This window comes from Fundulus heteroclitus, chromosome 2 (assembly GCF_011125445.2).
Source record: "Fundulus heteroclitus isolate FHET01 chromosome 2, MU-UCD_Fhet_4.1, whole genome shotgun sequence".
Lineage (NCBI taxonomy): Eukaryota > Metazoa > Chordata > Actinopteri > Cyprinodontiformes > Fundulidae > Fundulus > Fundulus heteroclitus.
In genome coordinates this window covers 14,719,331-14,744,103 of record NC_046362.1, presented here as the reverse complement: position 1 = coordinate 14,744,103, position 24,773 = coordinate 14,719,331, and the positions used below count along the sequence as shown (strand labels likewise).

Sequence of the window (24,773 nt, the reverse complement as noted above, 5' to 3'; positions counted from 1 at the left end):
CTGAGAAGGTGATGATGAAAACTTAGAGGTTGCCAGTTTCTTCAAACAGGTCAAAGCCAATAAACAAAAACTGTAATAGACATCCAGGTAACATTACACAGTTTCTACAGGAAAGTTTGAGCAAATGTGAAATAATTCACCTCATCTCGGCCCTAAAAAAGGTATGACTGAAGCTTTTTAAATATATTCTAAGAGTGTGGTGATGTTATAAATCTTTAATGCTATCAAAAGGTGACCAGATTGTTCACAAAGATCCTACTTTTAGGTCAGAATGTGGCGTTTTATTTTCCTGTGGTTGTGATTTTATAGACCTTAGGGAAATTTAGGTGCTCTAAATTGTAAAATAACATGGGTAACGTATTCTTTAAATCAAAATTGAAGTAACCACAGTGTACGAGGTTGGGTACCTTTCTCGGCGGTGTAAGAAACGAACAGTCAGTCCTTTTAGGTGTTGTTGAACCAATGGTTGTTGTAGCACCAGGACTTGTTGTGGTAGCTGGAGCACTTGGTGGAGTTGTAGTGTGACATGGTCTGACATGCTTTTCTACACCGCATGTCAAATTGCAGTATGCAGTGAAACACCAGCCTTCTCCATCAGTTTTGTTGTACATGAAGCTACCTATATTATAGTTAAAACAAAATTTAGGATACTATTATTAAAAAATGTCAGGAAGTAAAAACTAAATTAATGTTTCCTAATAAATGTATTCTCAACTGTATATTTAATGAGAAACTCAGGATTGTTGTTAAATTAACCTTTAGTAATTAAGAACAATTATCACAACCAAATTCGCCTGAAAACACGTCTTCATTTGTTGTCTACAAATGTAAAAGTAATCCAGGTTAAAATAACAAATGCCGTGTATTTTCATTAATACAAATGTTAATGTGTGTAACTACAGATGGAAATACAAGCATCTGTTTATTAAAATCTATTCATAAATCCTCAAATGTTTACATAAATATATATCACATACAACTGAAATGGCTGATTGCAAAGTACAAAGCTTACCCGGTGAGAAAGTAAGATTCATGTATTTGCAGGAGCACACAGTGGTTTGGCCAGGTGTTGAAAATTCTCCAGTTGTACTTTCAACACCATGTCTCTCTGTTGTTTTGATCGTAGTTGAAGAAACAGTTGTCCTCCATGGTGTTGTGGGTTTTCCAGTAATTGTGGTGGACTCCTCTAGAATTGTTGTTGTGGTTTCTTCTTTTTTAGTGCCTGTTGTTTGAGTAGTGACTTCGATATGTGGTGTAGTTATTTTTTCTGTCACTGTTGTGGCTGTGGACAGTTTCGTGCCTGTTATTGGGGAAGATGCTTCGGGGAGTTCAGTGACTATTGTTGGGGTATGTGGTCTGATATGAGATGTAGTGGATTTCTCTGTAATTGTTATGGTGGTTGTAGGTTTTTCAGTCTTCATTGTTGGTGCAAGTGTCTCTGTAATAATTGCTTTAGTTGAGATTTTCTCTGTCTCTTTTGTTGGTGTAGTTTTCTCTGTGTGAGGTTTTGTGGTGACTTTTTCAGTAGGTATTGTCATGGTTTCAGGTGTCTTAGTGCCTGTGGATGGGGTTGTGGTTTTTGGTTGTGTTGTTTTAGATTTGTCTGTAACAGTTGTAGTAGTTGTTGGTTTTTCGGTCTGTGTTACTGTGGTAGATGTTTCTATATAAGGGGTTGTGGTAAACTTTCCTGTAATTATTGGTGTAGTTTTGGGGGTCTGTGTGCCTGTGGTTGGGGGTGCAGTTACAATATGAAGTGTAGAGGATTTTTCTGTAATAATAGCTTTAGTTGAGGTTTCCTCTGTCTCTTTTGTTGGTGTAGTTTTCTCTGTGTGGGGTTTTGTGGTGACTTTTTCAGTAGGTATTGTCATGGTTTCAGGTGTCCTAGTGCCTGTGGATGGGGTTGTAGTTTTTGGTTGTGGTGTTTTAGATTTGTCTGTAACAGTTGTAGTAGTTGTTGGTTTTTCGGTCTGTGTTACTGTGGTAGATGTTTCTATATAAGGGGTTGTGGTAAACTTTCCTGTAGTTATTGCCGCAGTTTTGGGGGTCTCTGTGCCAGTGGTTGGGGGTGCAGTTACAATATGAGGTGTAGAGGATTTTTCGGTAATAATTACTGTAGTTGAGGTTTTCTCAGTCTCTTTTGTTGGTGTAGTTTTCTCTGTGTAAGGTTTTGTGGTGACTTTTTCAGTAGGTATTGTCATGGTTTCTGGTGTCTTAGTGCCTGTGGATGGGGTTGTGGTTTTTGGTTGTGGTGTTTTAGATTTGTCTGTAACAGTTGTAGTAGTTGTTGGTTTTTCGGTCTGTGTTACTGTGGTAGATGTTTCTATATAAGGGGTTGTGGTAAACTTTCCTGTAATTATTGGTGCAGTTTTGGGGGTCTGTGTGCCAGTGGTTGGGGGCGCAGTTACAATATGAAGTGTAGAGGATTTTTCTGTAATAATAGCTTTAGTTGAGGTTTCCTCTGTCTCTTTTGTTGGTGTAGTTTTCTCTGTGTGAGGTTTTGTGGTGACTTTTTCAGTAGGTATTGTCATGGTTTCTGGTGTCTTAGTGCCTGTGGATGGGGTTGTAGTTTTTGGTTGCGGTGTTTTAGATTTGTTTGTAACAGTTATAGTAGTTGTTGGTTTTTCGGTCTGTGTTACTGTGGTAGATGTTTCTATATAAGGGGTTGTGGTAAACTTTCCTGTAATTATTGGTGTAGTTTTGGGGGTCTCTGTGCCTGTGGTTGGGGGTGCAGTTACAATATGAAGTGTAGAGGATTTTTCTGTAATAATAGCTTTAGTCGAGGTTTCCTCTGTCTCTTTTGTTGGTGTAGTTTTCTCTGTGTGGGGTTTTGTGGTGACTTTTTCAGTAGGTATTGTCATGGTTTCATGTGTCTTAGTGCCTGTGGATGGGGTTGTAGTTTTTGGTTGTGGTGTTTTAGATTTGTCTGTAACAGTTGTAGTAGTTGTTGGTTTTTCGGTCTGTGTTACTGTGGTAGATGTTTCTATATAAGGGGTTGTGGTAAACTTTCCTGTAGTTATTGCCGCAGTTTTGGGGGTCTCTGTGCCAGTGGTTGGGGGTGCAGTTACAATATGAGGTGTAGAGGATTTTTCGGTAATAATTACTGTAGTTGAGGTTTTCTCAGTCTCTTTTGTTGGTGTAGTTTTCTCTGTGTAGGTTTTGTGGTGACTTTTTCAGTAGGTATTGTCATGGTTTCAGGTGTCTTAGTGCCTGTGGATGGGGTTGTAGTTTTTGGTTGTGGTGTTTTAGATTTGTCTGTAACAGTTGTAGTAGTGGTTGGTTTTTCGGTCTGTATTACTGTGGTAGACGTTTCTATATAAGGGGTTGTGGTGAATTTTCCTGTAGTTATTGCCACAGTTTTGGGGGTCTGTGTGCCAGTGGTTGGGGGTGCAGTTACAATATGAAGTGTAGAGGATTTTTCTGTAATAATTACTGTAGTTGAGGTTTTCTCTGTCTCTTTTGTTGGTGTAGTTTTCTCTGTGTGAGGTTTTGTGGTGACTTTTTCAGTAGGTATTGTCATGGTTTCAGGTGTCTTAGTGCCTGTGGATGGGGTTGTAGTTTTTGGTTGTGGTGTTTTAGATTTGTCTGTAACAGTTGTAGTAGTGGTTGGTTTTTCTGTCTGTGTTACTGTGGTAGATGGTTCTATATAAGGGGTTGTGGTGAACTTTCCTGTAATTATTGGTGTAGTTTTGGGGGTCTGTGTGCCTGTTGTTGGGGGTGCAGTTACAATATGAAGTGTAGAGGATTTTTCTGTAATAATTACTGTAGTTGAGGTTTTCTCAGTCTCTTTTGTTGGTGTAGTTTTCTCTGTGTGGGGTTTTGTGGTGACTTTTTCAGTAGGTATTGTCATGGTTTCATGTGTCTTAGTGCCTGTGGATGGGGTTGTAGTTTTTGGTTGCGGTGTTTTAGATTTGTTTGTAACAGTTATAGTAGTTGTTGGTTTTTCGGTCTGTGTTACTGTGGTAGATGTTTCTATATAAGGGGTTGTGGTAAACTTTCCTGTAATTATTGGTGTAGTTTTGGGGGTCTGTGTGCCTGTGGTTGGGGGTGCAGTTACAATATGAAGTGTAGAGGATTTTTCTGTAATAATAGCTTTAGTCGAGGTTTCCTCTGTCTCTTTTGTTGGTGTAGTTTTCTCTGTGTGGGGTTTTGTGGTGACTTTTTCAGTAGGTATTGTCATGGTTTCATGTGTCTTAGTGCCTGTGGATGGGGTTGTAGTTTTTGGTTGTGGTGTTTTAGATTTGTCTGTAACAGTTGTAGTAGTTGTTGGTTTTTCGGTCTGTGTTACTGTGGTAGATGTTTCTATATAAGGGGTTGTGGTAAACTTTCCTGTAGTTATTGCCGCAGTTTTGGGGGTCTCTGTGCCAGTGGTTGGGGGTGCAGTTACAATATGAGGTGTAGAGGATTTTTCGGTAATAATTACTGTAGTTGAGGTTTTCTCAGTCTCTTTTGTTGGTGTAGTTTTCTCTGTGTAAGGTTTTGTGGTGACTTTTTCAGTAGGTATTGTCATGGTTTCAGGTGTCTTAGTGCCTGTGGATGGGGTTGTAGTTTTTGGTTGTGGTGTTTTAGATTTGTCTGTAACAGTTGTAGTAGTGGTTGGTTTTTCGGTCTGTATTACTGTGGTAGACGTTTCTATATAAGGGGTTGTGGTGAATTTTCCTGTAGTTATTGCCACAGTTTTGGGGGTCTGTGTGCCAGTGGTTGGGGGTGCAGTTACAATATGAAGTGTAGAGGATTTTTCTGTAATAATTACTGTAGTTGAGGTTTTCTCTGTCTCTTTTGTTGGTGTAGTTTTCTCTGTGTGAGGTTTTGTGGTGACTTTTTCAGTAGGTATTGTCATGGTTTCAGGTGTCTTAGTGCCTGTGGATGGGGTTGTAGTTTTTGGTTGTGGTGTTTTAGATTTGTCTGTAACAGTTGTAGTAGTGGTTGGTTTTTCTGTCTGTGTTACTGTGGTAGATGTTTCTATATAAGGGGTTGTGGTGAACTTTCCTGTAATTATTGGTGTAGTTTTGGGGGTCTGTGTGCCTGTTGTTGGGGGTGCAGTTACAATATGAAGTGTAGAGGATTTTTCTGTAATAATTACTGTAGTTGAGGTTTTCTCAGTCTCTTTTGTTGGTGTAGTTTTCTCTGTGTGGGGTTTTGTGGTGACTTTTTCAGTAGGTATTGTCATGGTTTCATGTGTCTTAGTGCCTGTGGATGGGGTTGTAGTTTTTGGTTGTGGTGTTTTAGATTTGTCTGTAACAGTTGTAGTGGTTGTTGGTTTTTCGGTCTGTGTTACTTTGGTAGATGTTTCTATATAAGGGGTTGTGGTAAACTTTCCTGTAATTATTGGTGTAGTTTTGGGGGTCTGTGTGCCTGTGGTTGGGGGTGCAGTTACAATATTAAGTGTAGAAGATTTTTCAGTACTAATTACTGTAGTTGAGGTTTTCTCAGTCTCTTTTGTTGGTGTAGTTTTCTCTGTGTGAGGTTTTGAGGTGACTTTTTCAGTAGGTATTGTCATGGTTTCAGGTGTCTTAGTGCCTGTGGATGGGGTTGTAGTTTTTGGTTGTGGTGTTTTAGATTTGTCTGTAACAGTTGTAGTAGTGGTTGGTTTTTCTGTCTGTGTTACTGTGGTAGATGTTTCTATATAAGGGGTTGTGGTGAACTTTCCTGTAATTATTGGTGTAGTTTTGGGGGTCTGTGTGCCTGTGGTTGGGGGTGCAGTTACAATATGAAGTGTAGAGGATTTTTCTGTAATAATTACTGTAGTTGAGGTTTTCTCAGTCTCTTTCGTTGGTGTAGTTTTCTCTGTGTGGGGTTTTGTGGTGACTTTTTCAGTAGGTATTGTCATGGTTTCAGGTGTCCTAGTGCCTGTTGATGGGGTTGTAGTTTTTGGTTGTGGTGTTTTAGATTTGTCTGTAACAGTCGTAGTGGTTGTTGGTTTTTCGGTCTGTGTTACTTTGGTAGATGTTTCTATATAAGGGGTTGTGGTAAACTTCCCTGTAATTATTGGTGTAGTTTTGGGGGTCTGTGTGCCTGTGGTTGGGGGTGCAGTTACAATATTAAGTGTAGAAGATTTTTCAGTAATAATTACTGTAGTTGAGGTTTTCTCAGTCTCTTTTGTTGGTGTAGTTTTCTCTGTGTGAGGTTTTGTGGTGACTTTTTCAGTAGGTATTGTCATGGTTTCAGGTGTCTTAGTGCCTGTGGATGGGGTTGTAGTTTTTGGTTGTGGTGTTTTAGATTTGTCTGTAACAGTTGTAGTAGTGGTTGGTTTTTCTGTCTGTGTTACTTTGGTAGATGTTTCTATATAAGGGGTTGTGGTAAACTTTCCTGTAATTATTGGTGCAGTTTTGGGGGTCTGTGTGCCTGTGGTTGGGGGTGCAGTTACAATATGAAGTGTAGAGGATTTTTCTGTAATAATTACTGTAGTTGAGGTTTTCTCAGTCTCTTTTGTTGGTGTAGTTTTCTCTGTGTGAGGTTTTGAGGTGACTTTTTCAGTAGGTAATGTCATGGTTTCAGGTGTCTTAGTGCCTGTGGACGGGGTTGTAGTTTTTGGTTGTGGTGTTTTAGATTTGTCTGTAACAGTTACAGTAGTTGTTGTTGTTTTTTCGGTCTGTGTTACTTTGGTAGATGTTTCTATATAAGGGGTTGTGGTAAACTTTCCTGTAATTATTGGTGTAGTTTTGGGGGTCTGTGTGCCAGTGGTTGGGGGTGCAGTTACAATATGAAGTGTAGAGGATTTTTCTGTAATAATTACTGTAGTTGAGGTTTTGTCAGTCTCTTTTGTTGGTGTAGTTTTCTCTGTGTGAGGTTTTGTGGTGACTTTTTCAGTAGGTATTGTCATGGTTTCAGGTGTCTTAGTGCCTGTGGATGGGGTTGTAGTTTTTGGTTGTGGTGTTTTAGATTTGTCTGTAACAGTCGTAGTGGTTGTTGGTTTTTCGGTCTGTGTTACTGCGGTAGATGTTTCTATATAAGGGGTTGTGTTTTTTGGTTGTGTGGTTGTGGTTTTTGGTTCTGGTGTTTTAGATTTGTCTGTAACAGTTGTAGTAGTTGTAGGGTTTTCTGTTTGTGTTATTGTGGTATTTTCACATGTGTAAATGCAACATTTAATTCGAATTTCATAGTCCATACAGGGAAAAATTTTGGTTTGATCCTTATTCTTGCAGATTAGTCCGTCTTTAAGATTACATGTTACCTGTTGACCTAATTCCTTTAAATCCAAATCTGGATAGGGTTCAGATCGACATTGAATAGCGCGAGGTTTTATACAAACACCCAAATCTTCAACAGAAATATTAGCCAATGTTTCATAATCTCCATCATCTGGATTGTGCCCAGGGTAATTTCTGCTTGTCCATTCAGACCACTTGCAAATTTCACAGTTTCCTGTGGTTGATTCTTGTGTAGTAGTAGCAGTTGTGGTGGTAATTGTTGTGGATGTTTCTGGACTGGAAGACATAGCCTCAGTGTGAGGTGTTTTGATTGTTACTGTAGTTGTGAGGTTTTCAGTTAGTGTAGTGGTTGATGAAGATGGATATGATGAGATTATAGGCAAAGGTGTAGTCCTGGACTTTGTTGAAACTCTTGGAGTTGAGAAAGTCAAAATTGTAGTAACAGCCTGAGTTGTGACATTAGGAATAGGTTTACTTGTTGAAATGGATTGTTTAGTTCTTTCTGTGAAGGAACAATAGATGTAACAATTGGTTAGATAAACCAAACACAAATACCAGTTTTGTGTAAAACATTCAAATGGTCTACAATGAAATATGCTAAAACCTTTTACTATGTCTTATCTTACCTGTTGTGGTAAAAATAAAGACTGTTGTTGGTTCAGTCGTAGTTGAGGGGCAATCCTCAATTATTTTTCTTATAATGGTTCCATTCTCTCCACAAACACCATAGATACAGGTTCCATCGCCATCTGTTGTGCCATAAACCTTTTCTCCATATTTGTAGGTGTTATTCATGTAGACACAGGTGCAAGCTGAAAAAGTATGACAGAGTTAAAATCATATATTTTCCAGATACCCCTAATAATCTGTATGTTGCATTGGCAGTAACAAAAATCTGGCTGCTAATTTGTGATATTTTTGTACACTTATTCATCTTACTTACCATTCACATCATATTCACACTTTGACATCATTGAATTACAATAGCTGTGAGGAAAGGAAATTATGAAAGTTTAATTAATTTAGAAACCAATATAACTAGTGTTAATTGGATACTGTCTTATTGCCATAAAACCTAAAGGAACAATAAGACAACTAATGGTTAAAATCGGAACAACACACACACAATGCCTTTCAGACCCGCCATTTACCCAACGGTCCGTTTTTGCACTGAAATTTTACTTACACAGGATAGGTATATAATGTCATATTCTGTTCTATTTCTGGTTCGCTTCTTTTACTTGCTTCCATGTTAAAAGGCTGCTGCTCTTTTTCAAAATAAAATACCAAATGCTTCACTGGGAACTGTCATATGATTGGCTCAAGAACCAGGAAGCAAACACAGGCTACACTCTGAACCGAAGTAGTTCTGGACCATACCTCTGGGTTTGAAAGGAGAAAACCGTGACTAAGACATTGTTGATGGTGTGGACCGATTGTTTATAGGGAATGTTACTTCCACCTCCGGTGACAAATTAGAATGAGTTAGGTTGATTTTACAGTAAATATTTTACTAATAGCTCCTTTAAGAAAAGATACTGGAACTGTCATAACTGAATATCTTACCACTTTTGACACATTTCTCCAGAAGGCATTGAATCTCCGTCTTTATAAGGCTTTCCATCTTTATCAAAGCAGCCACACTCCTTTCCGGACACACATTTCATAGCAACTTCATCGAAGTAAGGTTGTTCGAGTGGGCATGTGGGATAGCAGCCTTAAAAAGTAAAGAATCAAAAAAGGGAGAAAACAGAATTTTTTGCCATATCTTTTGTCTCCTGTGCATTATATGTCAAACCATAAGCTACATTCAGACTGCATGTCTAGGCAATCTGTTGAATGTGTCAACATGGGAGGGTAATGTAGACAATGAAACAAATGTTTTTTTGTTTTCGCACCAATAAATACACTTCCACAGGCAATAAGAGTAAGGCAACACATAGCAACACCATAATTGAGTAGAGAAAGGTCCATACAGTTCTGTGATGTGCGATGGACTCGTATTGTGCAAATGGAAAAAGTTCAAAAAGTGAACTGTGAAGGGAGGTTAGTGTCTGTGTTATCCTTGCACAAGTATGATTTAAAAGGGTTTCTAATGAGGATGACTTTGAGCCATAAAAGTAATTAAAAAAATGTTACAACCTTAAATTAAACAGTATTATTATGTGTTATTAACATTTACCTGAAGGGTATTTAAAAATCTTACATCATGTTTCATTAATCAAACAAGAATAAAAATGTAAAATGCATGAATGTTTTTTCTCTAACTTATCAGTCTTACCTTCCAGTGCTGGAAGCTTATTGTAACATTTTCCTGAAGGATTCCTACATGTCTTCATGCATGATTTTCCACATGGAGCATAGTGCCACTCACACTCTCCATCAGGGTTGTAATAATCACAAAACAAAGCTGATAAAATAGAACAGAAGCAAACTGAATATTGTGTGTGTGTATGCGTGTGTGTGTGTATTTGTAATAATCTGTACACATAATAAATAATTCAACAGTCATGTCTAAGTAGCATTACTCACTAGTTATTAACTGTCAATAACCTTCAGCAGTAACTTGAGATGCACATTGACCAACAGAAAACCTTAAAAAAAAATGTTTTACGCTCTTTTACCAGACCGCTGAAATGTATTATCCTAATGTAAATAGAACTACACTAATATAAATAGAATTTATTATACCAAAAAAAAAAAGAAAGGGGCATATATAAAACATCTACTTACCATGGCATCACATTGTTAAGCTCTAGTATGACAAAGCTAGCAACAACAAATAATCATAAATATTAGCTAGTACCAAAACACGGCCTCCAAAAACCGTCACTTGTTTGGTGTTTGAGATATAAACAATGCATTAAAGAATGCATTGCATGTACTTTTATGTGAGAACAAGTCACAAAGTACTTGTTATTGACCACTCAACATTTGGTTGTAGACTTCTTATCTGTTTCAACTGCATACACTAAAGGGCAGACAAAATCCCAGAGAAAGCTTGACAATAACTCAGTGCATACATATTTTATTTGCTCAATTTATCTGTTTTTGTGATATCTGTTATCTGTTTTGTGCTTGATACACTCTCGCAAAGGAGATAAAAAAATCCACTGTCAGAGTGTCTGCCACAGTCGTTTTTTTAAGAGGTAATCAGTTTAACGGAGAAGGCTCTGGTCTCACAAAACTCTGAGTCAAAGAAAGGCAACAGCGGATATTCAAGTGAAATCAAGTGCCGCTTCTGCTACTGCTGGACTTTACATAGAGGAACATGGTAGCAATGCACACAATATCACTCAGAACCAGTGGGTGAATCTATCGAACAGAGAGCTGGCCTAAACAGAGATTAATGTTTTTTTTCCGAAGGTCTCAACTTTCCCATAACACCTATGCAACTTCCAATAACAGAGAACTTATCACTGCCACTGTATCAGCCATAAAAGAATAACAACATGGCAGAGGCAGAAGCGGAAGAATTCAGGATTAAGGTCACAGGAACACTCTGTAGTGCAAACATCATGCCACAGGAAAGTATGACTGTTACATCCCTCAGCAGAGACTGCAACATCACAGTTTTGCCAGTAGATAAAGGCAGATTCACAGTGGTACTCAACACAACTGATCACTAGTCAAAAATAATACATCTACTGATTCCAAAAAAGTAAAAAAACAAAACAACTGGACTTTTCTTTCCAAAGTTTGAAGATGTTTTGCTACCTATCCAGAAAGCTTTCTCAATTCAAAGTGTCTGGAGTAGTGGAGTGGTAGTAGTGGAGTACAATAAAGCTTGGAACTCCAGTTGTTTTGTTTTTTTACTTTTTTGGAGTGACCATTACCTGGATGACTGAGAATCTTCACCAGCATACATCTACTGACTGACTGTAACACCTATGAGTTGCTGAAAAGGAACCCAACCAATAACCACAAAAAGAAAAATAACTGACTCTCTGCAAAAACTGGAAAGAGAGGAAGTGATCAATTGCTCTCTCTACTATAAACTGGATGCAGGAGAGGCCATTCAATGGATACATGGATTTCCAAAAATACACAAAGAAGGGGTGCCACACAGACCATTTGTCAGTAGCATTAACTCTGTAACATACAACATAGCAAAACATATTGCAATGATTTTGGCTTTGCTAGTTGGAAACACTCCGCACCACATACAAAACTCCAGACTTTATTTCCAAAGTTTCACACTGGAACCAGGGAAAACCAGGGGGGAGTGGTGGCCTAGTGGTTAGAGCACAGAGCTTTGGTCCCAGAGGTTCTGAGTTCTACTGCCATTCTGGGTCCCTGAGCAAGACCCTTAACCCCCAATTGTGCCGCACAGTGGCAGCCCACTGCTCCCCAAGGGGATGGGTTAAGATGCAGAAGTGAATTTCTCCATTGTGAGATCAATAAAGTTCAATTATTATTATTAACCATTTATTGTTTTGATGTCCCCTCTCTTTTTACTTGCATTCCTACATCAGAGTCAGTGAACACTATCAGGACTCAGATAGAACATGATGATTGACTAAAAGATTTAACACATTTGTGACTGGTTGGACCTCTGTTTCACAACCACATATTTACATATTTTGTGAACAGAGATACCTTTTTCAGACAGAAACATGGATGTGCTATGGGCTACCCAGTGTCGCCCATTGAGGCCAATTTGTACACGGAGGTGGTAGAGAGCTGGGTGCTCAGTGCTTAAGAACTACATGTTGCCTTTTCTGGACTGTGTGGTACACACTGATGTAGTGTTATTGGAGTCTTATCCTACAGTCCATTTGACCGGCTGCCTCTCGGACATAGGGGGCCAGGAGACATGATGTCTGTGTATGAAATCCACTGTTTGCTGATTGCAAGGTCAATTCTTGTATGTTACTATGCAGAATACTGATTGTCTAGAATAGACCGGCTCTGTTTTGTCTAACTGCGGGCCTGCTGTGGTGTATTTAGAAGGGAAACTAGAATGAAGATATTCAGAGACAGGGCAGACACAGACTGCAGCGGGACCGTGGGGTGCAATTACTTTCCATCTATGTGACCTCTGCTCTGTTTTTCAATAAAAACTTCATCACCGCCATCTCCTTATTCAGTAACGATGTGAAGTCAGTTATTATTGTTTAGAAATACATCCACAGGAAGATAGGAGTCTCAGAATGGAGGTTTGCCAGAAGCCCCTAACACACCGATCATTATCTGCATTTTGATTCATATCACCTAATGGAGCACAAACTCTTTGTTATCATAACTCTGAGTTATCAAGTTGACAACATTCCTTCTGCCCCCGAGGAAAACAAAAATAACACAAGCACGTCAGGAAATCACTTCAAGCTTGTGGTTACCCAAACTGGGTGTTTGTCAAATGGGCCAACAGAGCTGGCAGAAAACAACAACAACCACACTGCGTCGAACACAGAGGAGCAATCAGAGAGAAAACATTGTCATTCCACATGTGTCAGGACTTTCTGAGAAACTTATGAGAATTCTCTCACACACTTTTGACGACTATGATGTTCAGAATCTAGAGAAGAACAGCAGATGTTTCAAAGAGGGGTGAAAGAAGCCATCTTGGTCAAAAAAAAAAAAGCCAACATTGAACAGAGGGGGAAGATTGTGCTTCCAGTTCCCATAATCTAATTACTGATATTTTGAGTGAGAGTTTTGTCTAGGCAAAACTATATTGCACACATCAGTAATCGATTTCCAGTTTAGTGATTAAATGTTAATGGTATTGTCATAGAGCTGTCTCATAAGCTTCAGGCATTGTTGAGTCAGTGCCTTGAGCCACCGGCTTAAACTGATTAGGCTCTGGCCCACTGGGCTCCACAAAGCTTCCTTCAACATCCAGTGACGAGGGGGATTAAAATCCTCCACCTCAAAAGACTGAATGGGGGTGTAAATACCAGAGTAACTCTGTTCACTCTCCATCATTCAATATGGCAAATCAAGTTAGTTGCTGCTTTACCCTCATCTTGAAGAAAGCCCCCATCCCATCCCTTTTTCGCATATCCCCACCCACTTGATGACATTTTTCAATGTCACATGGAGGTGAATTACACTTTAAAGAAGTATTTGCACCCTACCACAACTATTCACAACGTCCCTTTCAAATGTCAATTTTTTTTCAACCCAACAGTACAAAAGGTTGACTTCAGCTCACTGCTAGCATGCAGTCTTTGCTTGTAATTGTATATAGCTTTTCCCTAAGGCTAGTCTAGTATTATGCCTGTCTTACTCATGACTGTAATTTCAGTTTCTGGGCATTTCGGTGTTGTACTATTGAAGTTTATGTTATACTTGCTTATTGTTTTTATTGTCAGCAAACTACATCCTGTATGTGTACGGAGGTTTGAATTTTTCACCGTTACTCTTTATTTAAAAACAAAACACAACAGAAAAACAGAAAAAAGGCAAAAAGAAAATCCAGAAGCAAACAAACAATCAAAAAACAACAACCTCCAAACAGCAAGTTAGCCCTTTAAGTAGTGGAACATATAAATTGGAAGAGGATAAGATAATAGCTTTAATGCCTTTTTAGAAACCCAGTCTAAACTTACGGCAGATGGTGGGTGTTCTCCATTTCACACAGGCTCCAGCCTCATTGCATGCGGCTGCATATGCTCCTACAGCTGAGCAGAAACATTCACAATCTCCTCCAGTGTTGCAGGCACATGTGTCTGTCACACAAGCATCATAGTATTGGCCGGGCTCAACCTGTTTTGAAAGAAGTGATTGTAAATGCAGTTAAAAAAGGGAAACAATTTTGTGCTATAGTTGGTGATGTATGAAAATACATTCACTCATGTTGAGGTTGCTTGCCCTTGGTTTTTTTTACCTTGTCATGGCAGGCAGAAAACACTTCACTTTTGATGATATTGCAGTGTTTTTCTGACCATGCACGTCTGTGCGAGTACAGAGAGCAGGGGTTCTGTGTTGTGTTTACATCTGGGCAGGTTGATGATAACTTCCAGCTGTTTCCAAACACTGCTGGATTAATTACAATTTCACTGCTTCCGGTGGTGAAGTCATTCTTGATAGCCCCGTCATAATTTCCACACAGGCCACAGACTTTGCCCTGCCACAAAGTAAATCATGCTCATTTCTACACTGAAAGCAGATAAATATTTGTCCAAAAACTTTAAGATGTCTTCACTCACCTTGAATGTGGAGCTGAGCTTGATCATGAGTGTTGTTTTCCTATTCCAGATGAGGACAAGGCCATTGTTGGCTTCAATGACAATATATATACCCATAGTGTGAACTTTAAAGGGTACGTCCATCCCTTTGCCTTGACTGATAACTTTGACATTTTCATCTGACAGAAGAATTTCTTTGCTCTAAAAAAAAAAAATTAAGCACATAAACCAATCAAAACATTCACACAGAAACTAACTAAATTTAAGGCCTAATTTAAGGCCCCACTGCTGGGTCGGAGTGCTCATGGGTTCCTGAAATCATGCAGGATGATTTTGTACCTGTAGCAGCCTCTGGGTGCAGGATGCAGAACTGTTTGTGGTGCAAAAACTTTTGACAAATATTCTAGCCAGACACATACTAAAGAAAAAGGAAAAAAATAACACATTCTGCTGCCTGAGCAGTTTATCAATGTGCTGGTAAAGATTCTCAGTCATCCAGATCATGTAAGTCCAGTTTTTTGTTTTTTACTTTTTTGGAAAGTTTATTAATGGTTTTCTCACTATTATTTAAGTATAAAGAAAACATTTTTAAGAACAGAGTCCTTCTTAATCAATAACAATATAAATAGCATGTAAAATGTATTCCAGGTGTTAAATCATTCAGGAGTTTGACACAGGTTATTTAAAAAATGGTCAGACGGAAACAAAACATTTGTGAAAATACCTTAAAGAGGATAAATGATAAAATCTATCATTCATTGGTATCATCAAAGTTTTTTTTTCCTGCATATAAGCACTGATGATGAGACAAATAACTTTTTTTTGTGTGAATGCAGTATTTCTCCATATTTACATACCCCCAAGTAAAGCGTGATGCTGGTAGAGCAAATGCTTTCACTTCCAATACATGGGATGTTTTCAATCCGGACCCTGAAGGTACCATTCACATTGTCTCCACAGTAGTCCTGCAACAATTCAAAATCAGTTTATGAAAACCTACTCAGACCCAATGACTAAAAATCACAACAAACTATACCTGAGAGAAGATGTAGCCACAATCCCCCTTGAACGCAAATCTCTTTTTATCAAAAGTGATGTAATGCCCCTCTCCATATATGGTACAGGTTCCACCACAGTCGTTGTCAGTGCATTCCCATTTCCTGTTTTTGCATGTGCTAGAATTCGAATCAAAGTTTGAAGTTAGTAGTCCACTTATGCTGTCAAATGTGTTAAAAATAATCTGCTATTCGTTCAATATGCACATTTAACCTCACCATTTATTACAGTCCACAGTGATGTTCGTTCCTGGATCATAATATTTTCCATCATGTGGGCAGGGACAGTCTTCCTCCCTCACACAGCCTCCATTCCCATTTGACAACAGGCCATTGGGACAGACACACCCTGGAACACACTGTGAACTCACCTGCACAGAATAATTTATTTTATTACAAAACATACAAGTGTACTTGTATTTGATATTACTAATCAGCCAGCATGATATTCTTACACATTCAGTGTCCACTGTCTGGCAGCTCTTCTGGCACTCAGATCCCTTTTCACCTGACTTTGCATTGGAGCAGTTGAAGAAAACCTTTGGACTGGTGCACGCTAATGGCAGTGACAAAGTGTTAAAAGGAACAGCAATATAAAGCATTCTGCTGTTTATACAGAACTTTACTGAGTACTTTCTACCTACTCTGATTTCTTTGTTCTCCTTCACAACTTAATTTTCCAGCGTGACAGGAGCTGCATTGCAAGACAGGCAAGAAATGCATCAAACAAAGGTAAGTGTGTTATCATAAAATCTTTCAGTAAGTAGTAATTCCAAATGACAACAAAACATTTTTCATTCTAAAAGCAGTTGCATGCTTAATTTGCTTAATTAATGGGTCCTCTCTAAAGGTTCAGAATATGATGGTAGTTCTAAAATATCTAATATAACACCAGCGGAAAATGAAGATTTCAAAATGATAATGCTGCCACACACTGTGTTAACAAGGCAATTATCAGAATTTATAATGTGTTGCGTTAATCCAAAAATCATAAACACCTTCTATATAAAAGAAAATTCTATGTACAGGAAAGGTTTTATATATATATATATATATATATATATATATATATATATATATATATATATATATATATATATATATATATATATATATATATATATATATATATATATATATATATATATATATACTGGGCTCTCTCCATTCCAACTCTTTGAAATGAAAAATAGCAATATCTGGCGGTGCTGGCTGTGTATGGCAGCCTCACTTCTGTCAGTCTGCTCCAGGGCAGCTGTGGCTTCTAACATAGCTCATCACGGTCAGGTTGTGAATGGATGAATGACTGTAGTGTAATGTAAAGTACTTTGGGGTCGTCGGACTAGTTAAAGCGCTATACATGTTTACAAGTACAAGCCATTCAGGTAAATATAGGGAGGTAATCCCAGTATGCTGGAGGTAATGTGGTTCAAAAGAAGCAAATCGGTGTAACATTTTCTGGGATTGCCCCAAATTACACAGTTACTGGGTCGATATCAAAAAGGTATTGAACAAAGTGTTTAGTACTCAAATAACATGTTTAAAATGTAAGATAGTGTTGGAAAACAGTATCCAGGTACTTCCAGTGTATGAATCGATCAGCTGAAGAAAGTATGAGCTATAGGGGCCCCTGATATAAAGGTGTGGATATCAAACCTGACATCCTGTAATGTCTAGTATTTATGTTTGAAAATCTTGTTTTGAAGTAAGCCTTATAAAGAAAGTAGTTCTTGAGATCTGCAAAGTCAGTTTTTACATCTGGGGACATTGGTGTGGCCTGCTGAGTTGACAAAGTCAGCGATTAAAGACTTTTTGTTGGGTTGGCTGAGGACAGAATTAAATTGGCGTTAAAAATAACTGCAGGAATCACTTTAATAATTCCTGTTGGCTCTAAACTAATTCACCTATTTTACTAAGCCTGGACTGCATTTGATCCTCCATAATTTCAAACAGGTTACTCTTGAAAGCAAGACCCCGTGTCTCAACGAGACTGACCTTTAGAAATGAAGGTAAAAAAAAATAAAAATCCCAGAATGCTCAATGCTGGCCTTTGATGCCAAAAGGGCTGTCAACATATTTTGTTCATTTTTAAAAATAACACAACACAAAGATGATCAATTGGAACAAAATATTTTACAGTATAACTTTACTTGCATCATATGCCTATAAAAATGTATATTCTTATTAAGAGTGTAATTGGAATTCATTGCAAATTAAAATAAATACTTCTCTAAACACATACATATTCTAAATGCATAAAAACATTATATAAAGTACGTTTTAATAACTGGATAATCCCTTTTTTCTAAAAATAAAATCTGCATTCCCTGAAAACATGTTCAGCAAGTAAAATAAATATTGTAGTCAAATTAGTAATCATAAATCTCAAGATATGTAGTGCATGCAATGTTTAACCAAAGGTTGCAAATAAAAGTCTTGTTTACACATAGCCTCTTCTCAAAAAAGTTTGATATTCTAAAAATGAAAAATCCTCCATGATTAATTTTGTTTTCTGGATGATATGGACAGAGAAAATACTTTTCTAAATAGGATATTGACAATAAAGACAAGATGAAGGAATTAGGCTTGCTATTGCATGGAGCACATGTTTGGAAGTCCTTAAATGTAATTACTGCACAGAGGCTGTTAGCCTTTAAAGAAAACTGGGTTAAATAATAGCTAAAGAAGAAATAGTAAAATTAAAGTTTATATTTTTGTTCTTTGCTAGCACATTTGCAGTGGTGTTGTATTGTGCATATACTTGTCACTGCAAGAAGGGGGTCCCAGCAATCACAGCTGGGAACAACTGCTTCAAAACAGTTGGAGCTTTATCAAAACCTTTGCTCTATTTGTGAAAGCTCAAAATATAGAATGTAATATTTTTCGGCATTTAGAGCAACTAAAAATTAGGCAAGAAACTTGGACTTGAATATTCCACACTGATTATATATTGTTTGAATACAGTATGCAATTTAGAAAACCTTCATTTTTTAACAACAAAAAAAATCTTACTTTCAAAAATATTTCTAAAATATTAACTCATTAACTGGATGTCATGCTTCGTCTAGTCGCGTCAGCTAGATATATTGTTATGCACATAGTGAAAGTCCTTACCAAACTTGTCCTTGGATGTCGGCCTTGTCCCCAGGCTGTATAATTGTTTTTCCTACTTGACAGGAGCACTTTGAAGCTGGTACACATTCTCTTTTTTCATTTAGAAAGGTTCCTTCATCGCAGCCACAGCCATCAACGGGGGTAAACCTAACCTCGCACATAAAGTCCGACTGACTCAGGGAGCTACAAGTTCGACCACAGCTTGTCATGTTGTAATTGTACACAAACGTGTGAGGGCAGTCTGTGGTATATTTGCCTGTTAAACAATAAAGGACATGTAAGTTACTGCTTTATTTGAATAAACTGTGCATTTCTGCCAATTTTGTTTTAGCTAAAACATACTGCAGATATCTTTTCTCCATCCTTTTAGGATTACACCTTCAGCAGCACATGCATGGACATATGAAGACCAGGAGGCACACAAGCAGTCCTCGCTGTTTTCACAGGCACAAGTGTCATACATGCAAGACTGTGAAGACAAATGGTGCTAGATTAGACAAACAAGGGGCTGTTGATACAAAGCAAAATGAAAAATACGTCTTCATATATAGAGATTGATGTGCAAGACAAGATCTACATGCTTACGGTTTCATACTCTTCTGGGTCTATTTTAGAATGGCAAGCTGCAAAAATGCTGTTTGTGCTTGTCAGCTGGGAGCACTGGTCTTTTGCATATTTTTCTACAAAAGGAAAACAAAATATGTTTATTGATGGTTCACTGTGGATATTATATACAGGTAGTATATACGGTGACTTACCCTTGTCAATGCTTAAAGAGCAGGGATCCACAAGGTCAGTTTTAACATCTGGGCATATTGGTTTGGCCCTCCACGTGTTAGCAAATGCCACTGCTGTTTTTTCAAGTAGTCCACTTGTAGTTTTAAAGTCATCCCCTGAGTTATCATTGAAATCTCCACAAAGACCTGTTTAAAAATAACACTTAAACTTGGTGCACACTTAAACACTCTTCACAAATTTGAGACTCCTAAAGCCGAAAAAAACATACCCATGACTTTTTCTTTCAAGGAGACACCAGCTCTGATGTAGAGCTGCATAATCGGTACGAGCTGAATCTCAAGATCAAGCCCAAAGCTTGTGTGGATTACAATAAAGAATGTGGATGGGCTAAAGATTTTAATGTCATCTGCAAAGGGAAATAAAAGTTACAACATCTAAAAGATTTGACCAAAGCAGGTTTACGTTGCATCTTTACTGAAGACTCCACACATAAAAAAGAACTACTTACCCAGGAAAAGGGGAAGTTTAAATTCGTGTTGGTTGTATACGACTACATCATTATCTTTAACTTCAATTGTCTTTGGGAAAATACAAGATGATATAAATATAAATTTATTTATATATAAATATGGGTTACATCCCAGAGACATTCACCGTTTGAATTCACATTCACCAAAATACTTTACCGTTTGATTTTGATACAGCAGAGTGACGGCAGACAAACAAGTAGATTTTTCGGATCTTTCACATTTGTCAAAATCACCAAGCACAGTAAAAGTACTGTATTTCTCCTATAAACCAGAAGGAGAAAGAATACACCCACATTTCAGTGAATTGTCTTATTTATGATTCATGTAATTCTATTTAAAAATGAAAATAATATTTTTTTTCCGATCTCCTTTTTGTGCTTTTCATTCATATCTTTTACCTTGGACAAAACGTAGGAACATTTTCCGTGGAAAGTATATGCGTTATCATCAAAGGTGGAGAAGTGAGAGCCTCCTCGGATGGAGCAGATAGCAGGGCAGTTTACTTCTGTGCAGCTCCACTCCCCCTTGGAACAAGTGCTGTAAAAAGGTAGTCAGTTAAACTCTGTTGTCAGTTCGCTAAATTTGCCATCTCAGAAACAGATAATGTAGCATGCTGACATTTTTTCTATTATTATTATAAATTTGTTTTATTACCAATTTTTACACGCCATCATGACTGATTCCCCAGAGTTGTATGTCTGGGCTTTGTGGAAACATGGGCACTGCTCGACAGGAACACATCCACTTTGTGAGATATCATTGAAGACAGTTCCTTGGAGGAGAGGAGTTAGCTGTTATTAAGTAATTATTATTATTGGATTTTAATATTTAGGGCTGGGGTTAGGGGGTTCCAAACGTCTGTGACTTGAATACATATTTTTGCAGAATGACGACGGTACTTGTGCTCCTAATCACCTTCTTAGCCTGGAGGTTTGCCAACTACTGTTTATTAAAAGGGAAAGTGCTGCATACTAGAACATCAAAGAGCTATAATCAAGATCATATTGTAAACACCCAAAGTACTTTGGTGTGTACTTAACAAAGTAAATATAACAGCTAATGTGGGAAATGCTAAGAGTGCACATTTGCAAAGGTTTAACCTAAAAATACAACTCTGGTACATTGAGGCCCTTTATAAATAGTAAGAGCAAACTCTTAGGTTTAATGAGTTTAGGTCACATTATAAAATATGAAACATTAAATTACAAAAACGATCTGAGAAACTAACCAGGGGGACAGAAGCATCCATCGATGCAGTGCTCATCACACAGCTGTTTTCTATGCCGGTATCTGCAGGTGTCAGTGCAGGGACTACCACACTCCTTATACTCCATGTTGAAAGGGCATGTTTTTTCTACTCAGAACATGAAAAAAAATATTTATTAAAACACAAATAAATGATTTTAAGCTGTAGCAGTAGTATAGACAGTTTGTCTCTCACCACAGAGTTGTTTTGTCTTCCACTGCTGCGGGTGTCCACCTGCATGGGCACACTGCCGGGAGTACTCGGACACAGTGGAACACAAGCATGTGCTGTCGTTGGTTTTGCAGGTGCACAAATCTCTCGTACAGGCTTTGATGAAGGACTCAGTGTCGATCAAGCTGCCACAGCTGCGGAGCGCGGGTCCCTCCAGCAGGTTCTTGCAGACGTTGGTCTGCAGGTCCAAGTTTGTCATATTTGTAAATTGCATTCAAATACAGATCAATATATAGACAATTTTACAAAGTTTGAAAGAAGTACCACATCTGAGCAATTCCCTGCAGTGTGAGAAGAAACTGCATTACAAGTTTCAGTGGGACCATCAATTTTCCATTTCTCTGCGTATTCATCAGAACTTATGGAAGTCCCTGTGTTCAGAATGAAAAAGACGATTTATCAAATTTTTTGCCTGTGGGTCCATTTGCTTGAAGCTTAAGAGTTCGGTAATTACCTGACTGGATGAATTCATCATAAAGCTTGATTTCATTAAAGTCACCACACAGGCCACAGGTCTGATTCTTGAATTTGGCATCCAGCTCCACCTTTAATGCATGCAAAATGGAGATTTAAATGACTTTCAGATCTTCAGATGGAACCATGCACCAGTCTGTTTAAACATAGTTTCACTTCTGTTCCGTATTCTGCTGACATTGCCTTTCCTCTGGTGCTCAGCTAAGTAGGATAAAAACCAAAAGAGCAAGCATTTACAAAACAGCGGCTCAAACACGCTCCGATACTTGCATGATGTAATGTCTTTCAGCAGGAGTTTATTCATAATTTCATATTTTATTTCTTTCAATATTTTGTCTTATTGTCTAGAAGTTATAATGTTGACTCTACATCCTTTCACACTTAGTTGTGCAGCAGGTTTTAAATAGTTTTTCTTAAACATCATTAAGACATAAATTGGGTTTGTAGTATGATCTCAGCAAAAACATCAAGCACACCATTGACAGAAAAAACTGTTACACTTTAACAGATCAAATCATATGCTAATAGAGGAAGATAAAAAAAGAATGCGTAAGTTATAATAGTTGATTTAAAAAAAAAAGGGATTTCCTGATGGGCCAATGAGAAGCCGACAGAAGATTTTTGTTACTTTCCAACACATAAAAGATAATTAATTAATAAGAGGTAAATTACTAGGGCAACAGTGGCTCTCTGGGAAGGATTTTCCTCTTGCAATTAAAAGGTTGAGGGTTTCATTCCAACACTTGACCCCAAGCTGCTTATCGTATTGTATCGGTTCATGAATGTGTGTGTGTGTGTGTGTGTGTGTGTGTGTGTGTGTGTGTGTGTGTGTGTGAGAGAGTTAGTGGTTGAATGCAGCTTTAGGTTAATGTGTTGGTCAGGATGAGCGTAGGATTTATTGATTCCTATGCTCAAATTGGCAACAAAATAATAAAATGCCACCAAATTAGCTGATTTGTCCAAATAAAAATCCAAAAGCAAGGTCAGAGTCAACACTCTTGGTTTTATTTATTACAATTCAATAACGTTTTTAAAAAGTCTGACTAGACTTAACTAACTTTTGCAGTATGCACCATGTAGTAATAAACTAAGCCCTTTCTAAAAGTCTAATGATTAAGAATGTTTCTTTCTGAAGATGCTATTAGGAGGTACAGCATGGACCTTTGATTGTTCTTCTGACCCAAAAAAGATTGATAGTTTCTTATTTTATGACTTTATGATTTTTTAATTTTAACATTACTGGTCCTCTTCCAATTTTAATGGTGGAATCATTTAACCTTATGGTAGTTAACATTCAATTAACAGCAAAATAAAAAATTTATCCATTTTTTTTTTTGCCATGATAAGGATTACTTTTTGTCTATCAATAAATCACTATGAGCTTTGGATTATCTCAAGGCAATTACATGTCATTTAAACGTCAGTATACCAGGCGATGAACCATCACTGCTACCTTTGACTCAAGACAGATTCATCTGGAAATGGAGGTGCTAAAAAAATCTGAACACTTTATGGAATTTTCTGATCTCTCTAATGCTTTACCAATTAACATTTTACAATCAACTGATTTTAAATGTACTGTAATGAAATAAAAATGATCATATGTAATTGGACCTGAACATGGCTGTATAATTTGGTTGTACTGAAATTATCTGGACTGATTCTATTTAACTGGGTACAAATTCAGCCAGTCTTGTACCATGCCTTGAGATACAATTTCTTGTAAGCACTACATAGATAAGGTAAACTGAATTTAAAAACACAATTTGGTTTAATTTATCCTGGTTTTACTCAATGTTAACAACACAAGAAAAACTTACCCAGAGGGAGTCCTTCTGATTCCACATGAGAACCAGACCCAACTTAGCCTCAACTTTAATGTAGGACATGGTTTCCTCAATTGATATGCCACCTTGACTGAATGGTAAGGTGACACTAGACAAGAAGAATAAACAATCACAGTTGGATGATATACACAAACCACAAGAGAGCCCTTTAGACTGACTAGTAATTAAAAATAAAAATAAAGCAAATGGACTCACTTTGTATTCATGACCTTAATCGGAGGATTGCCTAACTCAACCATGACCCCATCAAGTTTCATCAGTATTTTCTTGATGCTGATTATGCCGTCCACCTCCTGTCGCTGAAGCTGGATGTTGAAACTCTCATAGCTGCTCTTACACTGGGATGTTAGGATGTAGTTGCAGGTGGATGTAAGTTGAAAGAAATCCCCATCCAACGTCTTGTAATGAAAGTTTCCCCATGTGCTGCAGAACTGGTTGATGTGCGAGTCTTTCGTTTCTGTTTATGTAGGGCAGAATTTTCATCATAGAAAATATTAAAGAGCACAAATCATTTTTATCTTTGAAAAGCATCGTACTTTATTTAAATAATCACCTGTTACCACTACCACTTTTGGAGCCATTTCTTGAAAAAAGAAGAAGAACATTTATGTTACAGCTGTACAAAAAAAAAAAAAAACAACAACAACAAAAAAAAAAAACTAACAAAAGGATGAAGTTTTAAGTGATCACAGGCATGTATACAGCTGTCATCATGACCAGTTATTATACATACCAGAGGAGGCCGCAGGTAGTCCAAGGCTCAAGATGAGCCATGAAATTGCCCATTCCAGAAGGATCCTGATTGCTCTCATGGTCCCTCAGTTGTCCCTGTCCTGTGATGGATAGTTGAGCCAACTAGTACACCTCAGATGTATCATGTTTTATATTCCTCTGGTGTTTGCACTTTAGGAGGGGTTGACAAGATTCTGAGTGTCAACCCCTCCACGAATATCACACCCATGAAAAGGTGTTTGAGTTACTGACACCATTTCATCTTCATTTGTTTGTGTAATGAAGCATTTTAAGTTTTAAGCTTTTGTAACACTGTAAAACTCACACAATATCAGCCAGAAAAAAATCTGTTTATACAGTTGTTGCTCTAACAATAACATTTCACTGCAAGTACACTCTTTTAGTTATGAACCAAAGTTTTTTTAGTTGTGGGTTGCGCCTCCATACCAAATAAAAACTTCAGCAAATCTGTTGTTATAAGATGAATCCCTTAACTGTTGTGCAATCTAGCCATGAGGAAAAATC

The 24,773-nt window shown here is 37.7% G+C and overlaps 1 protein-coding gene across 1 annotated transcript in view; it reads right to left on the bottom strand.

Moving 5' to 3' along the window:
* Positions 1-23,968, bottom strand: part of LOC105917240 (mucin-2) — a gene marked incomplete at its 5' end in the record, with an annotated part of 36,716 nt that extends 12,748 nt beyond the window's left edge. Inside the window, 31 exons of the mRNA XM_036145002.1 lie at positions 408-619; positions 1,013-2,713; positions 5,023-6,507; positions 7,108-7,650; positions 7,775-7,960; positions 8,092-8,135; positions 8,715-8,865; positions 9,430-9,558; positions 13,703-13,859; positions 13,981-14,220; positions 14,303-14,482; positions 15,139-15,246; positions 15,318-15,456; positions 15,556-15,707; positions 15,792-15,892; positions 15,981-16,030; positions 18,451-18,706; positions 18,793-18,919; positions 19,036-19,130; positions 19,209-19,373; positions 19,457-19,594; positions 19,697-19,766; positions 19,875-19,979; positions 20,117-20,255; positions 20,373-20,490; positions 20,947-21,072; positions 21,160-21,373; positions 21,460-21,566; positions 21,650-21,740; positions 23,490-23,604; positions 23,712-23,968. Of these exons, the coding sequence (XP_036000895.1) occupies positions 408-619; positions 1,013-2,713; positions 5,023-6,507; positions 7,108-7,650; positions 7,775-7,960; positions 8,092-8,135; positions 8,715-8,865; positions 9,430-9,558; positions 13,703-13,859; positions 13,981-14,220; positions 14,303-14,482; positions 15,139-15,246; positions 15,318-15,456; positions 15,556-15,707; positions 15,792-15,892; positions 15,981-16,030; positions 18,451-18,706; positions 18,793-18,919; positions 19,036-19,130; positions 19,209-19,373; positions 19,457-19,594; positions 19,697-19,766; positions 19,875-19,979; positions 20,117-20,255; positions 20,373-20,490; positions 20,947-21,072; positions 21,160-21,373; positions 21,460-21,566; positions 21,650-21,740; positions 23,490-23,604; positions 23,712-23,968 (7,701 nt within the window). The remainder of the gene's footprint in view (positions 1-407; positions 620-1,012; positions 2,714-5,022; positions 6,508-7,107; positions 7,651-7,774; positions 7,961-8,091; positions 8,136-8,714; positions 8,866-9,429; positions 9,559-13,702; positions 13,860-13,980; positions 14,221-14,302; positions 14,483-15,138; positions 15,247-15,317; positions 15,457-15,555; positions 15,708-15,791; positions 15,893-15,980; positions 16,031-18,450; positions 18,707-18,792; positions 18,920-19,035; positions 19,131-19,208; positions 19,374-19,456; positions 19,595-19,696; positions 19,767-19,874; positions 19,980-20,116; positions 20,256-20,372; positions 20,491-20,946; positions 21,073-21,159; positions 21,374-21,459; positions 21,567-21,649; positions 21,741-23,489; positions 23,605-23,711) is intronic.
* Between the last annotated feature and the right edge of the window lie 805 nt (positions 23,969-24,773).